General features: G+C 41.9%; 1 protein-coding gene across 1 annotated transcript; it reads right to left on the bottom strand.

Moving 5' to 3' along the window:
* Nucleotides 1-9,945: 9,945 nt before the first annotated feature.
* Nucleotides 9,946-18,565, bottom strand: LOC117426792 (ankyrin repeat domain-containing protein 13A-like). Its single transcript, XM_059032956.1, has 15 exons — nucleotides 17,922-18,565; nucleotides 16,782-16,917; nucleotides 15,783-15,907; nucleotides 15,105-15,150; nucleotides 14,704-14,847; nucleotides 14,129-14,318; nucleotides 13,951-14,017; nucleotides 13,520-13,601; nucleotides 13,015-13,076; nucleotides 12,407-12,537; nucleotides 11,664-11,821; nucleotides 11,186-11,320; nucleotides 10,835-11,004; nucleotides 10,241-10,305; nucleotides 9,946-10,145 (listed from the first exon to the last, which is right to left on the bottom strand). The coding sequence occupies exons 1-15, from the start codon at nucleotides 18,015-18,017 to the stop codon at nucleotides 9,947-9,949; spliced, it is 1,806 nt and encodes a 601-aa protein (XP_058888939.1). The 5' UTR covers nucleotides 18,018-18,565; the 3' UTR covers nucleotide 9,946.
* Nucleotides 18,566-18,582: the final 17 nt, after the last annotated feature.

An 18,582-nucleotide genomic window follows, 5' to 3' on the forward strand; every position in this document is an offset into this window, starting at 1 on the left:
CGTGAATGTACGTCATGAATCCCTCTGTCTGTGTATTATATGTTGTCATGTTAATAAATCGCCCCTGCAAGAGCCACCTCTGTATACATTCAAATAGAACCCGTCAAGTCTTGCGTTTATTTAATCAATGTTCCTCTTTATAAACGATCTCATTATTGCGAATCGGCGATCTTGCTGGGCTCGGGGAATAGCGGATTCGTCTCACTGCTTTATCTCAGTGATGGGCATTTGCAATAGAGGCGCATTTCCCTGGTATTTCAGTAGCAGTGATCGCCACAGAGGAGCACGTGTCTAGTATTCTCTTCTGTGTGTTTTTGAGAGAGATTAACAGGAACTCAAAGGAACGCGTGATATTTGTTTTTAATCTCAACTCATAAGCATAGACCCCCGAGGTTCAATAAACAGAAATTCTATCTTAAAATTAAAATGGTTTGATGTTTATTTTTGTTTGAGGTTTCGTGCAGGCTTTATATATTTTATTTCTACTTGATTGTTATTCTGTATTGTAATCTAAAACAAAAATTATAATTATCTAAAAATGGATCAGGGTTTTTGTAAGCATTTTTGTCCACTTTTATCCCGCTGTTGGCCTCTTCAATCCCCAGTCAGACTGGCTGGATGAAAGAGAGGGGGGTGGCAGCGGGGGTTGAGGGTACATGTGGGTGAAATCAGTAATCGTTCATATATTTTCAGCACTTGAGTGTTTCAGTGTGTCTGTTTTGCCTTGCCCCTTTGTATATACTGTACGTCCCTGCTGCTATAACAGGTAATCCTTCAGGTATCTTTCAATCGCTTTGTATACATTTTGTGGTGGTACGTTTGCAGCTCCCTGAAACAGATAGCACGTACTGCCTGGATACACCCTCCTTTTGCAAGCAGAAGGACGTACCTGTTTGGATCACACACTGACGTCATTATACCTGGCAAGCAGCTTTCAAATGCGGGATACATTCAGGAAATGTACACAAACTGAACCATTAACAGCAGTGCGTTACATGATAAAGTACAGTTCACAGAAACGCAACATTATATTTGAGTGTTAAATTAAACAATTAAATGGTAAGCTTACATCCTAAATGACACAGCCGCATCTAGGGGACAATAACCCGACCCAGTCGATTAATTTGATTTAGGCAGGGACAAACCTCCTTATTATCATTAATAGCCCTTAAAATTGGTGCTTTGTACAGGTCTTGATTTATGTGCCGGTAATAACAAACAAACAAATTCGAAGTTTAACCGAAGGACTTTAGGACCCGGAAGCGCTGCCGCCGAGCCTCCCTTCATCATCACCCGTTCATAACGCTACTGTTTACAGTCATGCATTCGGGGCATTCTCGGTTTCTTTTATCTTTATTGTCTCTTATTCCTTTAACGAACTGTCAGAATGGAGAATCCCGGATCAGGGAACGCCCGTTTGCGGTTTTGCAGCATCAGAACCTGGGTAAGAGATTTGTGAAATTGTTCAGGGAAGGGTGATCAATAACTAGGCCCCTTGCTTTATCCGGAGGTTGAACTGAAGAGCAGCGGCGACCCTGGCCAGGGAAATTAGTTTGATGCATATTCACATGTGTCGCGGTTAGACTGACACTGAAGGAAAGATACACATATGTACATTTTCTGTCCCCCCCCATTAGATTGATACAAAGCGAAAAAGTAGTTGCAAAAGTGGACCAACCAAGATTAAAACGCTAAAGGTTTTCGAAAGTGTATTTAAAATGTAAAAGCGGCTGGAACGTCATGCATGTGAATGAATAGGTCAGAGAATCCTATGTTGAAAACAGACACGAAAGGGAAAATATTGCTTGGTAGTTCTGAATCTGCCTTCAGATTCAGTGCATGTAAAGATTAAACAGCATAATTCGCTTAGCTAAAATCGCGCTGAACTGTATCCACAAATTATATGGGACTGTCTGACGCAGCACTTCGAGAGATAAGGGGCCAAGTATAAATATTCCTCATCGATTCATTAAAATGCCTATTGGAGAGAAAAAAAAAACAAACTAACTGTAATTGCAAGAGAATCACAAGTATTAGGAAGCTAACAGATTTCGGTGCAGCAGACCCAGCAAATCACCAAAATCTGATGCCCTGTTGCTGTTTTGATTTGGGGTAACATGTGATCATTAATCATTATTCATTAGTAATATGGCTGCTGTTTCTGAGCAGTCACGCACCTGGATTAACAGATTAGGAGGAGAGCTGCGTTCTAATTCTGAGTGATCACGTGCAATCACAGGACAGGTACTGTATGTGGACGCTGTGGTTGCTAGCAGCTGTGGTGTGGTCATCTGAAGCACTCTTCCTTTTATCTGAATTTCTTTTTTTTGTATATACAGTACCACAGTTGAAGGCTGTGGATTGTTTCCTAACCCTCTCTCTCTCTCTCTCTCTCTCTCTGGCTCCTCTCTGCAGCTCTGCTGATCGGAGTGTTCAGTGTGCTGTTGGTGCTGATGATCGTGATGGCAGTCTGTGTTTACAGACCTCTACGCCGACGATAACCAAGAGAGCAGAGTGGCACAGAAATGCCACGCCAGCCACAGCACGGAGGGGCGGGATCCCCTGGTTCCACTCCTGCCGTACCCCCACTAACTCACTCCAGCCTCACCAGGACTGCAAGATAACCCAATACTCACAAACGCACTCCAGGGCCATTCTCTTTCCATTCCGGGCCAGGTCACACCAGCCCCGCAAACTCACACACCTCACTAACTGCAGAGCCTGCCCACTGTGTGTTAAACATATGAGATTTGTCTGTGTGATGTCACTGGACTTCCAAAAGGCACTGCTAAATTTGGGTTTGGATGTTAACAGCACCTAATGGTGTCCGAATGGTATAACTGTTAGATGCCTTTGTTTTTTGTAATTTATTTTGCCGTTCATGAGACAAACTGGAATGCCAAAACTCACAAGATTTCAAGTAATAAGGGAACCTTTTGTAAAGTATTCCTTATCAAGATAGACTCCAAATGTATCTTCATAGAGTTTATTTATTTCATTTGTGTTATGGTATTTTGTGACAGATGTACAGTAATCGTCCACTATCTCTGTCCAGCTTAATTGCTGAGGTAATTGAAACCGCAGCTAAAAAGTTTGTTTGTGTCAGCAGTTATTCTTTCAGCGTAATTAACTCCCTGCATTGTGCAGAGCTACTGTTTAACTGCAGTGGAACCAGTGAAGTGAACACCCAGTATTAAATCATGATCCGTCAGGAACAGTTTATGAAATCGGTACATCTTTAACTCGGTAAAAAGTTCATAGGGATCATTATTTATATTCTTTTTTTTGGGGGGGGAGGTGGGGGGGCTTTTAGGAGTTTGAAAAGTCAAACAATATGTCAGATATGCCCTAGTGGATTTTCTAATTGATGTCTTAATCATGTCTTTTATTGAGAGCACACATGGATACATTCCACTGGGCTGCAGCCAAGAGAAATAAGCTGGGGAAATATCCCTTAGATGAACTGATTTCACCGCTGCACTGACCTGCGCTGAGCAGCTGCTGCTACTGCATGCTGCAGGGATATGTCAAAGTGTGCCGAACCAAATCACACTGGTTAGTGCAGCAGTGTGGAACTGCTCCAGTTATTCTGTAGCTAAAGCTTCCAGACAGACATTAAGAAAGAGAGAAGAAGGTAATGCATGGATCACAAACACAGCACCGCCGTGGAGTCAGTCTGAACCCTCCATTGATGGTTCCTGGCTCAACTACAGCTGTGGACAAGAGCAATATCTATCTTAACAATAGATAATAGTGACCAGGGCCTACAGCGAACCTTAGCTAGCTGCTGATCTTGAAACTCGTCAGATGATGGCACCAAAATGGGGAAAAAAGATTGTAGGACCATCGCGAGTCATAAAGGGCTGATGCCAGAATGTTTTGTTGTATAAACTCACTGTTGCAGGCACAGTTTGTCTTGAAAGTTTCCCACATCAAGCAAAAGGCAGCATGCTCACGCAACACCTATTGGCAGATGTTTGAAACGGTAAAGTGATTTTGTGGCTTGGGGCTTAGATCAGTATGGTTGCTCGGCAGAGACTACTGGTTGAGTACCTGGTTTGAAGAAAGCCTGCTTGATCAGGATCCTCATGGACCATGTGTGTTTTTTTATGTTTTATCCTTCTCATAAAACTAGACCCTGCTTGGTAGCATTTCTATTGACACTAAACTCCACATAATTTGTATTTTTTTTTAAAATTATTTTTATGTTGCCATATGCACTAGTTGATATGGGCATTACTGTCCTTATGAAGATGCTGTTTTTGGAAAGTCCTGGACAAGAGAGTATTGCAATGTCATTATTTATTAGTAGGTACTGTTGGGTAAAGGCTCGCTATAAATCTTGAGCCCATCTTTACCGGAATACTGTAAATGCTGCTGTTTGGTTTTGTATCATTTGAACTGCACTTTCTTAAATTTTAATTGATTTTTTTTTTTTCCTAGGTTTATTTTGTAAAACTTTTTTAACCTTTTATTTTTTTAATTGTGACAAATATATTAACCATCTCGCATTCCCAAATGCTTATAAATTCCCATTATTTATTTTAACATTACGTTTTTTTCTTTCTATTATGAGCTGTACTGTAATAAATACAAAGTAAAAGCTTCAGTTTGAATCGCGGTTCTGGCTTCTTTTTTTTATTTCTGACATACTGAACAGCTGCTCCGACCCGCTCCGAAAGTGACTGTTAGCTGTGTTGTGAACTAGTTAGATTTCTAAACAGGATGGAGCTCATCTATCTCCTGTAGAGTTCGTTTTCATTCAATTTTCTTGTGATCCGACATATAGTTTTAATGAAGAAGCTCTGAGGTAGAACAGTTTGATTGAAACTTGTTTTCAGGTCTCAGGAATGCTGGAAGCCATAAGAAAACTCAGGCCTTTAAAAGGCAATCCAAAAAAAATAAATAAAAAAACCAAGGCCATTGTTTAGAAACCAGCCACCCATTAGCAACCACTTCTGCCAATAAATGAGCCAATTGGTTTTTAATAAAACAGGAAGGAGCGGATTCTTAAAGGAACCGATGTGTCTTCCAAGGAGAGGTATCTGTCTACTGGAGCATGTCCAGATCATCACATGTCCCAGGTGTTTGTATGTGTTCTAGTGTGTAGCTGGGCAGTTTCTACATGTATGTGTATGTGACTAGAGGAAGCTAGGCTTTGTGGCAGGCTGTGTCGTGTCTGCTCTGCGAAAGATAGTAGCCTATAGATCACTCATCAGCTCTGTCAATTAGTCACCTTTCACCGGCACTAAATTCACTAATAATATAAGGAAAGAAAATGAAAAAGACAGGCCCTTAATCCAGAGTCATGGAAACAGAGTGCTTGGCTGGCACACTCTCCGTTAGCTGTCAATTGAACAATCTGAAGTACTTTTCCAAACGTGTATTCAGATTGTTTCCCGTGTTTAGAAGAGGCTTGGTGAATGTCTTGGTTGAAGTGAATACAGAGTTTAAGCTATAGAAACAAGCTTGCTGCTTTTTGTTCCAGCACTCAAGGCTTCCCAAAACAATCCACTCCTTTACCGCTCTCTCCCAGCCTTTGGGCTCTAATTCAGGTAATTTACTAATTGGAGTAAAAATATCCCAATGAAGTGTTTTTAGTAAAAAGAAATAGCCAAATTGAATGATGCAAACTAGAAGCTATGGAATCCTGCTGCCGTCCTGTCTGGGATATATTGGAGGTTTGATGAATTCATTTATAAATAGCAGCTATACAAAAAAACACATCTTACATACAGGTGTCTTTAGCAGATTGGATTGTACACTGCAGACAGAAGTGGCGGCAGCCCTGGTTTAATAGTGGCACAAGATGAGATTGTATTTTTATAGACTAGTTTTAGGGTGCATTAGTGGAAATATGTCATTAAGACCATACGTTCAAACACTTAGTATTTCTAAATAAATAAATAAATAATTTATTTCTTAGCTGACGCCCTTATCCAGGGCGACTTACAATTGTTACAAGATATCACATTATTTTTACATGCAGTTACCCATTTATACAGTTGGGTTTTTACTGGAGCAATCTAGGTAAAGTACCTTGCTCAAGGGTACAGCAGCAGTGTCCCCAACCTGGGATTGAACCCACAACCCTCCAGTCAAGAGTCCAGAGCCCTAACCACTACTCCACAATCATTTTTTTTACACACACACAGAGTATATGGGATGACTTGTTCAGTGTTTAATAAAAGCAAGGACATGAATAAATAAAGCATTACCTGCATAAAGGATTATTGTAAAAGTTCATAAGGCAGCCTCCTCAGTGCTAGCTTGTTCAGTTTGCCTGATGTGGTTTAACAACACAAAGCATGTTTTTAGTGCTGCGATAATTTAAAAAAAAGTTTGTAACGGAAAGACCGAAGTATTCACACCTCAAAGACTGTTTAAAGTAAAAAGAAATAGTTTTGAGAAGGCTACCGTTCTGCGACAAACGCACTTCAAGCATTTCCACGCAGAGCTTTAGGCTTCAAACACGCTAACAAATGTCATTCAAATGTCCCTGGGGATTGGAGCCTGTCTGTCTGTATGCGGGGCTGCAGATGTCAAATTAAAGGTACAACAAATACATACAAATAAATAAAAAATCCTGTGCGAATGAGATTGCCTTTAATATGGAAATGTCAAATTATTTCTATACCGATAGTAGAAAATTCTTCCTTTTCTTCTTTTTAAAAGGAAAATACCGTAAAGCTGTATCTATGAGCATGCTGATATATTTATTAGCATGCCTCATTTTTTAACCAAGCTCAGTAGCTAACCTAGTCATGTGCTAGCTGACTGTTTAGACAGACACCCCCAGTTGATCTGATCAACCCTGGTTAAAATGCCCATAAAATTAAAGATCAATCTACCAAGCTTTTTTTTTGTTTAATAGCAGATAGAGATACCCACTGTACTTGCCCGCACTGGTGTATCAGTTTAGCAGATTATCAATTACAATGCAGGCTGTGCTTATAATATGCATTATACAGCATTATCAATCAGGCATCATTGTTCATTGGTTGTCTCTCTGTTTCTTTCAGGTGTGACATTCCTCTAGCAGAGAGTCAAAGTCCAGATAATGAACATGGTGTGGCCGCCCGATTTAACACAATAATATACGATATTCCCTGCGATGCCTGTTCTGTGTTTCCTATGTGTGTATACTGTGCATTTATTGAGCCTTATGTTAAAAATGTCGTTTGTAGAACTGTGTGAATAACAAAGAGAGTATAAAAGGCTCCTGTACATTCCCATAGAAAAGGTTTATTTGGGAGTTTCAGATTTCCCTGCATCACCATCATACTGTATCAAACGCCTACACAGCTTACAATTACTGCAATTCTGATCTGTTTCTGGAGAGCAGTGACTGCTAATCACAGGGAACTCAATTACAGCAGGAATTAGGGCTAAAGGCTCCCACACAGTACTGGGTTGCATGGACATTCACATTGATATATCTGTATGGTTTCCATTGAACTCGGTTTAATAATCCTCAATAGAATGCAAACCCTATAGAGCCCATTGTGACAGAGTGGCATGCAACAGGGAGATGCAGCTTTTATATACCCCCCCATACAAGTCAAGAATGCCAGGGCCATACAAAGTATAAGCATGAGAGGGACAGGCTATTTGCACAAACTGTATAAAACAGGGACGTAAGAAAACACTGCCCTCTGCTGGTTCATTTGAACAAGAACGTAATGTAAATAAGAAAACAGAAACTTCTTTAGATTTTTTTTTAATTATTTAATAAATCGCACATTCAGACAATATGAAAATAGAATGCATTTAATTTCTTAAAGACAATATCAGAAGAAAAAAAAATAAGCTTTTTTTTTTAACAATGCGCTTTTAAGAAACATACTGTTAAGAAATTTAGGTCTACAAAAAATGAAAATAAAGTGCTTTTTTCTCTTTTTGAAAATAAAGGGTATTGTGAGGGTAAAACTGGCATCTGAAAACCAAAACGTATACAAATGGAGAAATATAAAAGGGGTTGGAAAAAAAAAAAGCAGATTTGCGCCCGTGGTACATTTAATGCAAGGAATAAAGTGTTTGCCTTCTGATGACAAAGAACTCGGTTCTTTTCATCAAAAGGCGTGCTGGCTGTTTTGCAGACTACAACTACCAGTACTGGCCTCCAGAAAGAAGATTAATACAAGTAACACATCACCACTTGTTACATTCTCGTGTTTTGAGCCATTTCCAGTGAAGTTTGCACTGAATTCTTAAATCAGATTGAATTGACTGCCCTTTCTTTAACAGGTCTGTGTGTGCTTGTGGAAGGAGGGGGTGTCACACCGGGTTGATTTTTGGCTCAGGAGGCCCTGAACCCTAATTTCCAGTTCAATGCTGTTTTCACTGGGTTGTGTGGTTGATCAAGCAGGAAATGCAAAGTGCACTTGCCAAGTAAACAGCGGGTGTCTTCTTCCTCTGTTAAAATCAGACCGCATAATGCCGTTTTCACTCTATACAATGCCTGTGGTTAAAATCAACTAACACCAGCCCGTATTCCAGCACCCCCTGCTCCACGCACCACCTACACAAGCCTAACAGCTTTCCCCAGTTTGTTTTTTCCTCTGAAAATGGCATCTTTGACTGGTTGAAGGATGATTCCATCAATCAGTTCTAATCAGCCGAACAATTAGAATGGTCAAGCACCACCCTGCTGTCATTCTGTGAAGCAGTACAGAGCCCTGGGCAGGCTTCGTGGTATGAGAAGTAAAACAGCTGCATGTGATGCGTTTTCATCATGCCAGCCTGACGCTGTGAGAGGGCTTTTATGTTTCACTGTAATATTGACTGGTGTTACATGAATTACTTTGGTTAGTTTGGCTATGCAATGTGCAGGATATACCTGTGTTAATGACATGTTTAAGAGGTCATGAACAAGCAAGGATACCATTACTGCTGTTGGCTTCACAGGGAGTGAACATCACTGTCTTCACGTCACAAACGGGCAGGAGCGGCGCACTCAGACACACCCTACAAGGTGTCTGTCTAGAGTGTCATTTCCACAACATCAAAGCCCAACGTTAAAACGTGATGCACACTTTAAATTAGAAAACAGCAGCAACACAATAAGAATATCAAAGATGCGCTACAAAGTCCTGATCCTGATTATATTGCTGCCCCAGGACCCTTCAGCCCTTCCAGCCCCCCTCTCCCAGCAAACAACACTATTGGGTACTGGGGGGTGAACAGCTCTAAGACTGGGAATGAAACTGATCAGAATTGTTATATTTTTTAATTATCAACAATAACAATAATACTTTTACAAGTTCTTATTGCTCACTTGAGTCAAAAATAATTCTTCCTTATTTATCATGCCTGAGCACTGCACTGCTGTCTAGTGGCAGAAACTTATTTTCTAGTATCGCAAGATTTGAAATGATTAATTTAAACAAACATAGATACAGATTTTTGTTTGGAAATGAGCCTGCCGGAGGTACCTGATTGTACAAAGTGTTCCTGGGCAATCAAGGCCAGAGGGACAATTATGAATCCTTACAGTCATCACTTAGTGCCTCTATAACCCGTCAAACTGCTTCCCAGTCCTCTGTTACACTGCCTCTGGTGTCCTAGAATGCTAACCTGAGAGCTACACTTCCTCCAAGCTGCTCTTTAAAGAAAGGGTTTAGTGCCACAGTAGTAATACCAAGAGACTGCGTAGAAAAGTGTATGGCTAAGAAACAGAGATAAAAAAAATTGTACATTTCTATTACGGTTCAATGCACTTCTTTAGGTCTTTAAATTACGATTCTAAAAAAATTCTTCCAAAAAAACGTTTTAAAAAAAAAGTTCAAAAGCATTACCGCCGAGGAGCTAACTGCAAGTTGTGTTTGTTTTTTAGGGGGCAAAAAGATGCTGGAATAAACTGCTGCTCCTGTGTTGGAGAAGTCAGGAGGTAACAGCGCCTAGATTTTAAACATTTCTCTGTTTCCCTTTATCTCTCTCTCTCTCTTTATTTCTCAGTTAGTGAGAGCAGCAAGATTCTCTCCAGCTCCTCCTCTTCCTCCTTCCTCATCCTCTCCTCCTCCTCTTGGGCACGTGCCGACAGCTCCATGGCGTACTTCAGCTCCGAAACGGAATTGGGTGCTGGCCCCATGCTGGCGGGACGTCCCGCAACGGGCAGGTCCGTCAGCCGGCTCTCCTGGACTGTCCTGGAACAACAAGCAAGACAGAATTAATGGAATCCCACTGCACTACTACTGCTGCTGTACCGGACAACAATAGCATGACTTGATGGTGTTCCTACCTTTCATACTGGCTGTTGAACGTCGTCTGTGAAAGCATCCCATTCGTATCACCCCAGGAGGTCTCCTAGGGAACCAAGGGTGGCGTGTTTAAACAGTGTCCCCCATGGTCACTTAATACATTCTCTATATACTGTTGCATTGCAGTCCTGTTAAAATCAGTAAGCACTTAAGAAAGTGTAGAACCGAGAGGAGGTCACATGGCCCATCAGTGCTCATCCAGTTCCTAGTAGCTGGTTGAACTCACAACCTTGTCAAGTCATCTCTTAAAGGATCCCAATGATTCAGCATCAGCATGGCTAGGTAATTCATTCCATACCCTCACCAAAAAGCTGTCTTCTACCCTTTGCCCCCAAGTCTGTCTCCACTTCTGAAAGGGGCCTTTGGATCCTGGTTTCTGTGCTGCACTTAAGTATTAGCTGGGGTTAACTTGGTCAAGTCCTTTTAGGATTTTAAAGACTTCAAATCAAGTCCACCCCCTTAGATTCTCCCTTGCTCTCTAAGCTATATAATGTCAGTTCATTCCTCTGTATAGCTCAAGGTGGTTTCATCGATTTGTACGATACACTTCTCACTATGAAAGTGCAGAGGCTCACCTGGCCGGCTGCTGCATTGCTAGAGTCCAGCAGACTCTGCTGGATAGCATACTGCAGCAGCTCCTCATCGTGGTTTGGGACGGGCGCTGCCCTGCTGCCCCCCCGTCGGCGGTACCGCGCTGGCACCTCAAACACAGTGGGGCACACCTGGAACACAGTGCTAGCCGGAGCTGGGAGACAAAAAAACAAAAAACAAGAGCAATTTCAATTCTGAGAACCTGAACTGCAGTGCGGCAATTCATGATAAACCCACACTTCATATCAGCTTGTGAACTCTGAACCTTCATTCACAGGACCGGCCTTGTGAAGTGTCAGCTGTGCACAGGGACTCACAACACAGCCTGTCCCTACCTGCAGAGTCTCCCTCTTCCTGGGCTTCGGTTGGGGATGGAGTGGAAGGAGTGGATTCAGACGGCTCTCCGGTGCTGCACTTGTTCACGTTCCCAAACGTGATCCGAGCGTTCAGGACGTGGAAGAGTGGGATCTCTAGAGGGAACACACGGGAGTGACAACAGATTCTGGCTTTAGAAAATCCTGTCTGCATGATGCAAACCAGCCTGCAACTCAACTTTCAGCAACATGATGCACAGTATTATTATTATTATTATTATTATCATTATGTGTAGCTAGTTTTAGACGGCTGTCACAGCAAACTGCTATCAATCAGACTGCAGTACTGGAATGTGTACATGGGAAGGAATGTTACATGCAACCTGTGTAGACAAGCCTTTACAGAACACTGCAGTAGCTGTTTTTTCTAAACAAGCAGACCCTCTATAGAGATGGCCTCAGCCAGTGCAAGTATCTCGGATTGGGAACGCTGCTGTACCAATCTTGACTGGGAAGCCCGGGGGGAATTTCAGGGTTACGAAGTCCTTCAAGCGGGCGAAGTGAGAGCTGGTCCGAGCCATCAGGTCAATGATCGGGGTCACCTGCTCCACCAGAGACAGGGGGTGCTCCTCGCTCATCCACAGGGTGGCTTTGAACCTGCAATAACAACAGTGCTTCAGAGAGACAGAGCCCCACACAGGTCACTGAGCAGCCACAATTCATTGAAGAGGGAGAAATGTGTACCTGCGGATAAAACTACATTAGGCAATGTACACAAACTGGTAAGCAAACAGAGCCTGTTTTCTAAAGCTACAGATGTACAGAATGTAGAAACAGTCAGGAAGGAGTCATGGTGCTGTGGGCCACTGCAGCTTTCACTAATCTATACTTTGCATCCTCATTTCTGAGCCATTCTGCACTATCATTACTAAAGATTTACGGAAACACACTTCAGAAAAGTTGCTAGACTTTTCTGCCCCATAAGTATGCAGAGGACATGCCCTGTAGTCCAATGTTAATAAGCTGGCGTCTCCACTCCAAAAGATACCGATTCACCATCTGCTCTCTTCACTTATTTCTAGAATGGAGACATACTCTGTACGTTAGGATAGTTTAAAATCCTATGAACACAACTGGGTTTGGGTGGCATAATGGCACGGCTCTCTCCCCACAACGCATGCTGTAATCAGCTGTATTTAAGGACTCCTACTGTCCCACTGTAACTGGACGCGTCCGTCTTACTTTTGAGTTCTGATGGTAAGCTCGATGGGCCGTCCGATGTCTCGGTCCTGGAGATCGAAGTCGGGGTTGAAATATTCCTCTGGGGTTATAGCTGTGGGGTTGGTTGCTGTTGCGAATTCCATGGTTAGGTCCTTTCAAGCAGACAAAGACAAACCAGAATATTTAATGTATTTTTGTATACAAAAGCATATGACATACTTTAGCTATCAAATTCTTTATTTTCTATGGTGCTTCTGATAGGGAGGTAGCAAGGGGTTCTACCCTGGGTGTGCATTATACATATATAAAAAATGGCTGACTTAAAATCTAACCAAAAACCTGTTTGTTTCGCTTTCAGAGTTTGGTCTTTAACCCTTTCTTGCATGGCAACCTCATACTGGGACGGATACAAAAAAAAATGTTTCTAGTCTTTCTTTATATGGGGACATATGGAAGACGCAAATGCCTGATGACTTCATATGAGGATGCCATCCCCCCCCAAAAAAACTGTGTCCAAAACTATTTGTTTGAGCTATTTTCAATATTGCATGCATGAAAGGGTTTCAGTGTGTCTTCCCTGTTGCTTCCTTCAGCAGTGCAGACCCTGCAGTCCTGTTTGCTTGCCTTACCCCTTGTGCGCTAACATGCTGCTCCACTGTGCCCAGCAGAGACTCCAGAAGGTTCCTCTGATCTACAGAACAAGGAAAAATACACCATGTTAAACTAGTAAAAACAAAGCTGGGGAGGCGTACAGTACACTTGGCGTTCACTTTCCTTTTAAAGTATTTGGTGCTATTCTACAAAAAAATAAAACCCCCGAAAATCCCAAAATGATATGTTGAACAGGAAGCGAGAGCAACCAAAGCATCATTTAAAATTAAGTTGCATACCTCTTGTGTATTCCTGAGCTTTTGAAAAAGATGCAACCTATTCAACTGATTTAAATAGCGGATGATTTAAATACCACCACAGTGCAGATGATTCAAATAGACCCCTTTGTCTACAATCCAGCAGACCTGGATGTGTCACTCAAACTTCTACTGCTGCAAGTGGTGGCAGGAGCCTGCTTATTGTGATCACTGAGTGACAGAGAGGCAAGCAGGTTCTACGTTGCTGTGAATGGCCAGCGCTTACCTTTGATCCTTGCTTTCTCCTCCTCAGTGAGGTGCTCTGTCCTCGTCCGAATCACCACATTGACGTTGTTCACGGTGAACACCTGTGACAAGAGGCACACTTACAAAATAAAAGGGAGTGAACGATCCTTTGCATGCATCCTGAGATACTGACAGGGGAGCCTGTCCAGCAGTGTGGGATAGCAGATGCCACTCTTAAGGAGGTGCCAGATTCCACAGCAGAGGAAGAAGATTTGTCAATGAAGTGCTAAGTTAGGGACCCAAATGTCCTTCTGTGTTGCTCAGCATGGCCTCTTTATAGGAAGCAGTACAGTTCACTTTCCAGTCGCAATTAGAAGACTATTAAAAGAGCCAAGCTGTAAAAACCTCTTTTGATTAGTAAGTGTGCAAAGCTCACCCCGCCCATATTAACCAGTACAATCAGCTGCTTACCTTGGCTTCGAATCCATTGATAGTCTCTGTTTTGTCACTCCTCCAGCCCCAGATCCCTGACTTATTTCTATATAAAAAAATAAAAAAGAAGAATTAAGAAAATCTATTTAGTCCCTATCCCTCAGCTGTAACCACTAGACGGCTCGTCCCGCACGGTTCCTAAAGAGAGGAGCCTTGCCTCTCGAACGCAATGTGCCGTGTGTCCAGGTATGTGTTGACGATGGGCGTGGTCAGCCGCTTGGCCACTTCCTGCTCGGCGGGCTGCATGGAGTCCAGCGTGACGACCTCCATCTCCCGGGAGATATCGAAGCGCTCAGTGTCCACGACTTCCTCGTCGTGATTCACCTCCATCAGCTCGGCACAATTATCTGAGAGGGAGGAGAGAAAGAGAATCATTCAAAACAGAGAGTTTTTAGCTTTGCATTTCCCTTTCAGATATTTGCTGCATTTACAACATTTAGCCACTGAGTTGCACTGTGCGTTGTGAAAAAATAAAAGTAAAAGGTAACTAAAAATGTAAATGGAAAGTGATCTTGGATAGATTACATAGAAACCTGTATATAGACCTGTTGTACTGTTTGCATTTATTGCACTGTTTACATTGTGCCTTGAGGGGTCATTATAAGCTAACAAATACTCAAATTCACTGGAGACCAAAGATTTACAAACACTCCAGATTTGGGGCATAGCATCAAAATGTGTATTTCAGGTGTAGGACAGGAGAAAACGTGTTCCTGCCCTGATAGTACCCACCGTCCCCTCTGAAAATGTAGCTGCGCCGGCCCCTGATCCAGCTCATGTTCTCGAACGCCAACAGGGTGGCATCCACCCGCAGGCTAGCGCCCTTCTTCCAGATCCGACACACGTCACTGGGGCACACCCGGGAGACCAGAGGGACTGGGAGAGAGGAACGCAAAACAACAGCGTTGAAAAAAACCTAACAGACGATTGCTTGCCCTATACTTCCCAGGACCAAGAGTATTTACAAGAACGGCAAAATGGGAACCAACCTACACCTCCCCACTGAATGCTGGGAATTGAGTCTGTGGAGCTGCTGTTTCTAAGGGATCGTGCAGACCCAGAAGAGGGACAGTTAAAATAGCAGGAACCTGTTAAGATTGTAGGAATGTTGTACTCTTGTAAGAATTACTTACTCCAACTTGTGAACTCCCACTTCATTTCCATGTAGAAATCTGGAGACTAAGAACAAAAAAAAAATCTTGTCATTATGCTGGTTATTGTTGGGGACACATACAGAAATGTTGAGAGACGACTTTGAGGGAGGGGGGGAGGTCTTTCTTGAACTAGCGTCTTCTAACAGTCTTAGACCCACAAATCAATAAAGAACATCAAAGAACATTCCTGATGTTCTTCAGGCAGACAACCAGAGAAACCTGCCCAGCCACAATAAAAAGGTCACCTGGTACGGCATCAATAATTATTAGTGTTCATTCATTTTAAAAAGGGATGGGCATTCAGCTGTAGTCTCTACCAAGCCTGGAAACATGGAAAGCAATGCGGAGATTTTGTTTGTAGACACACCCCTTCCTAAGTTAGTACTGTACAGCAGAGCACCGCGATGCATTTATTCCATGCAATGCACCTTCAGATTTTATGCAGCAAAAAATAAGAAGCTTTGAAATCAAAAGCAGTACATGAACTGAATTTGAAAAATCAAAACAGTGCTACAGAAAAGAGAATGTTTATGTGATTTATTTGTGCCAGAATAAGGAAAACCATTATAGGTACTTTGAGTAGTTTGAATAAACGGGGCTCCACTGCACTGAGAGAGACAGAGAGACAGATAGACAGAGAGACAGAGACGCAGGCACCTCCCGGATCTTGCACAGCAGTTCTGGCACCCCTCCAAGGGCGGTTGATGCTTTGAGGTAGTCCCGTCTCTGCAGAACCAGCTGCACCATCTCTGGGTCCCCAGTGCTCACCGCCTCCTGCAGCACTGCACAGAGAATGCATATAATCACTGTGTCTGGCATACAGCGAAACTGAACACAGAAAATCACAGGGACCATTTAAAACACTGGTCCCCACTTTCTGTCCCCTGATGTTTTTCCCCCCTACCAGGCGGAAGCAATTATTGAAAATAATTAGTGTGACAAAACTTAAATGTGGTCATAGAGTCTAACACTGGATGTACAGTATTATCGCATAACCTTTTATTATTGTGTGTTAATAATTAAATCAAAGGAGGGCTTTCTGTTTCTGTGACATTAACTTTTTCATGGTTCACATCCCTAAAGCTCTTTAATCTGTGTATTGTTGAGACACGAAATCAAAAAAAAGTGTCAATTTGTCTCCCAGTCCAGCTCCTAGCAGGCAAATACCCACATCTTTCATGAAATGCATGAGAAATTACAGTGACGCGCAGACACACATACAGTGCAATTGCTGCATCCATCAGTAAAAGGGGAACATGACAAAACCACAATGACAACGAGGCTCTTGCAGTTTCTTATAAACTCAAACAAGCAGCTGGCATGGGCAAGAGGGAGGAACACTGGTGGGGTGCAGAAGCCTGATTTAAACTGAATGCTTGGAGTTGAATTAACCAGTTAACTCAACTACAAGTATGTCCTTCCAAACACCACAATGGTGTGCTGTTGGTTTGCTATTTGCCCTTAATGTCAGCTTTCCTGGGTCTTATTGTGTAAACACTCTACAGCTGGGCCAGCCCTTACAAGACACTGACGCTCAGCTTGTTTCAGCATCCACCCAGTACAGACATTGCTGTGACTATGTGTAAGCAGTTGCACAACTAGTTGCTGAAACAAATTGTTAAAAGAGTAAGCCTGTTGAATCTGCGTTCCACTCACCCGTCCATCCTTTGGAGTTCTCTTTGGTTACCTCAGCGCTGTGCCTCAGAAGGACCCTGACAGACTCCAAATGCCCCAAGGACACAGCGAGGTGCAGGGGCGTCCGACCCCGTGGGTCAACCTCCTCTATATTGTGCTGTATCGGGAAACAACCACTTTAACACTTGGATTGTGTTGGGGTGGATTAACTTTTTAAATAATAAAGAATGGAAATGTGATCTGTGATCTAGTGTTACGGCATTTCGCCTCTATTTCTATCAGTTGTGATCAATGATGGGATATTTGGGAACTGACCCCAGAGGTAGCACACAGTACTGGAACCGACTGTATTATAAAATAGCTGTTGTGCGATATTTTCTACATGATCCGGACTGAATTAAGCACATACATATATAGATTATTAAATTGATTTCTCTGGATTTTAAAATGGGATTTTGACCTAGAAAAAGTATGTTACAACAATAGTTTCTGAAAGCTAACACTTATGTTTCTACCACCCATCGTGACAACACATTTATTTTACAAACATATAAAAAACAGCAAGAATACGCATATAAGCCATCAGTGCAAACGCATGGTATTATCTCGAGCTGTAAAAAACGTCATTAGCATATATATAAGAAGCATATAGGACGGAATTGTTCAACGTATTTAGTTTATTATGACAAAACTCACAGTGTGGACTTTGGAAGACTATTGTAGTATCAAATATCCCTTTAAAGTTTCGTAATGATTTTGGGAAGCCCCAAAAAGAACGCTGACAGTAGGTTAACATCGAGGCTGAAGAAAGAGAAATACTTCTATTTTATTGACTAAGTTTAGAGAAAGTGAAATGGGTGGTTATATTAAGATATTGTTTTGTGTAGCTACTGGCAGCAGCGGAATCAGCTGCCTTAGTGCCAGTAAAAATCGTACTGGCACGAAGGCATAATAGGAAATCAATTATTGATTTGATACTCAGGTCTCTCATGACATTACAGCCAGTAACCCTAAATTCAGAATGTGATTGGCCACGCTGGTTCAAGAGCATGCAAGGCTGAAAGTACCTTAATACAATCACTTTCTCACTATGTCGTGCGTTGGTCCTTCCGGTTTAAACGACCAGTCCAACTACAAACATTAATATCCAAGCAAACATACCTTGCCTAACTGTTTCTCCAAATTTCTGTAGTCGTTTTCCCAGACCATGGCATGAAGTGGAAACTTGCTCCTGATATCTTCGTCTGCGGAACACATTCTTTGAAACAGTCTTTTTCCAGGATCGGCATCAACTAATAATAACCCGAAACGAAACGAACCCAAAATAAGAAAATATACTTAATAACCCAACCCGCTTCCTCGAGAAGTTAAAGAAATTTTAAAAATTGCAGCACTAAACTTTCCGAGTAAACTTTTATTTAAAACAAGGAAGTGGCAGGTTGCAGGCATGGACTATTTTCTTAAAAAGGGGTGTTCTTATTAGTATGAAAAATGTTTTTCTTACTAAATAAATTCGATATTATGCTTAGGTTGATAATTTAGTTATGAGATGGTGTGATTTATTTCCCATTTCATAAAATCTATTTTTTTTTTAAAGCCAAGTTGTACGTTTTAATTATTACTAAAATCACCCGTGCGTAACAAAATTATTTGTTCCAAAACATGGGCACAACCAATGATTTTTAGAGGGGGGTGTACAAAGTCAAATACTAATAAAAAAAAATTCTTGAGAAAATACTTTAATCAAAATTCATTCAAAGTACGATTACGGACGTGTTATATTACACTTTCTGTCTAATTTGTTTCTAAAATGTATAGTTTA

This window comes from Acipenser ruthenus, chromosome 11, assembly GCF_902713425.1.
Source record: "Acipenser ruthenus chromosome 11, fAciRut3.2 maternal haplotype, whole genome shotgun sequence".
NCBI lineage: Eukaryota > Metazoa > Chordata > Actinopteri > Acipenseriformes > Acipenseridae > Acipenser > Acipenser ruthenus.

Coding starts and splice junctions, on each gene's coding strand:
- LOC117426792 (XM_059032956.1), bottom strand. CDS start 18,017: ATGTGTTCCGCAGACGAAGATATCAGGAGCAAGTTTCCACTTCATGCC. Junction 12,538..13,014: donor AGCATGTTAGCGCACAAGGG/GTAAGGCAAGCA, acceptor TCTGCTTGAAAG/GACCTAACCATGGAATTCGC. Junction 10,146..10,240: donor TTCAACAGCCAGTATGAAAG/GTAGGAACACCA, acceptor TTGTTGTTCCAG/GACAGTCCAGGAGAGCCGGC.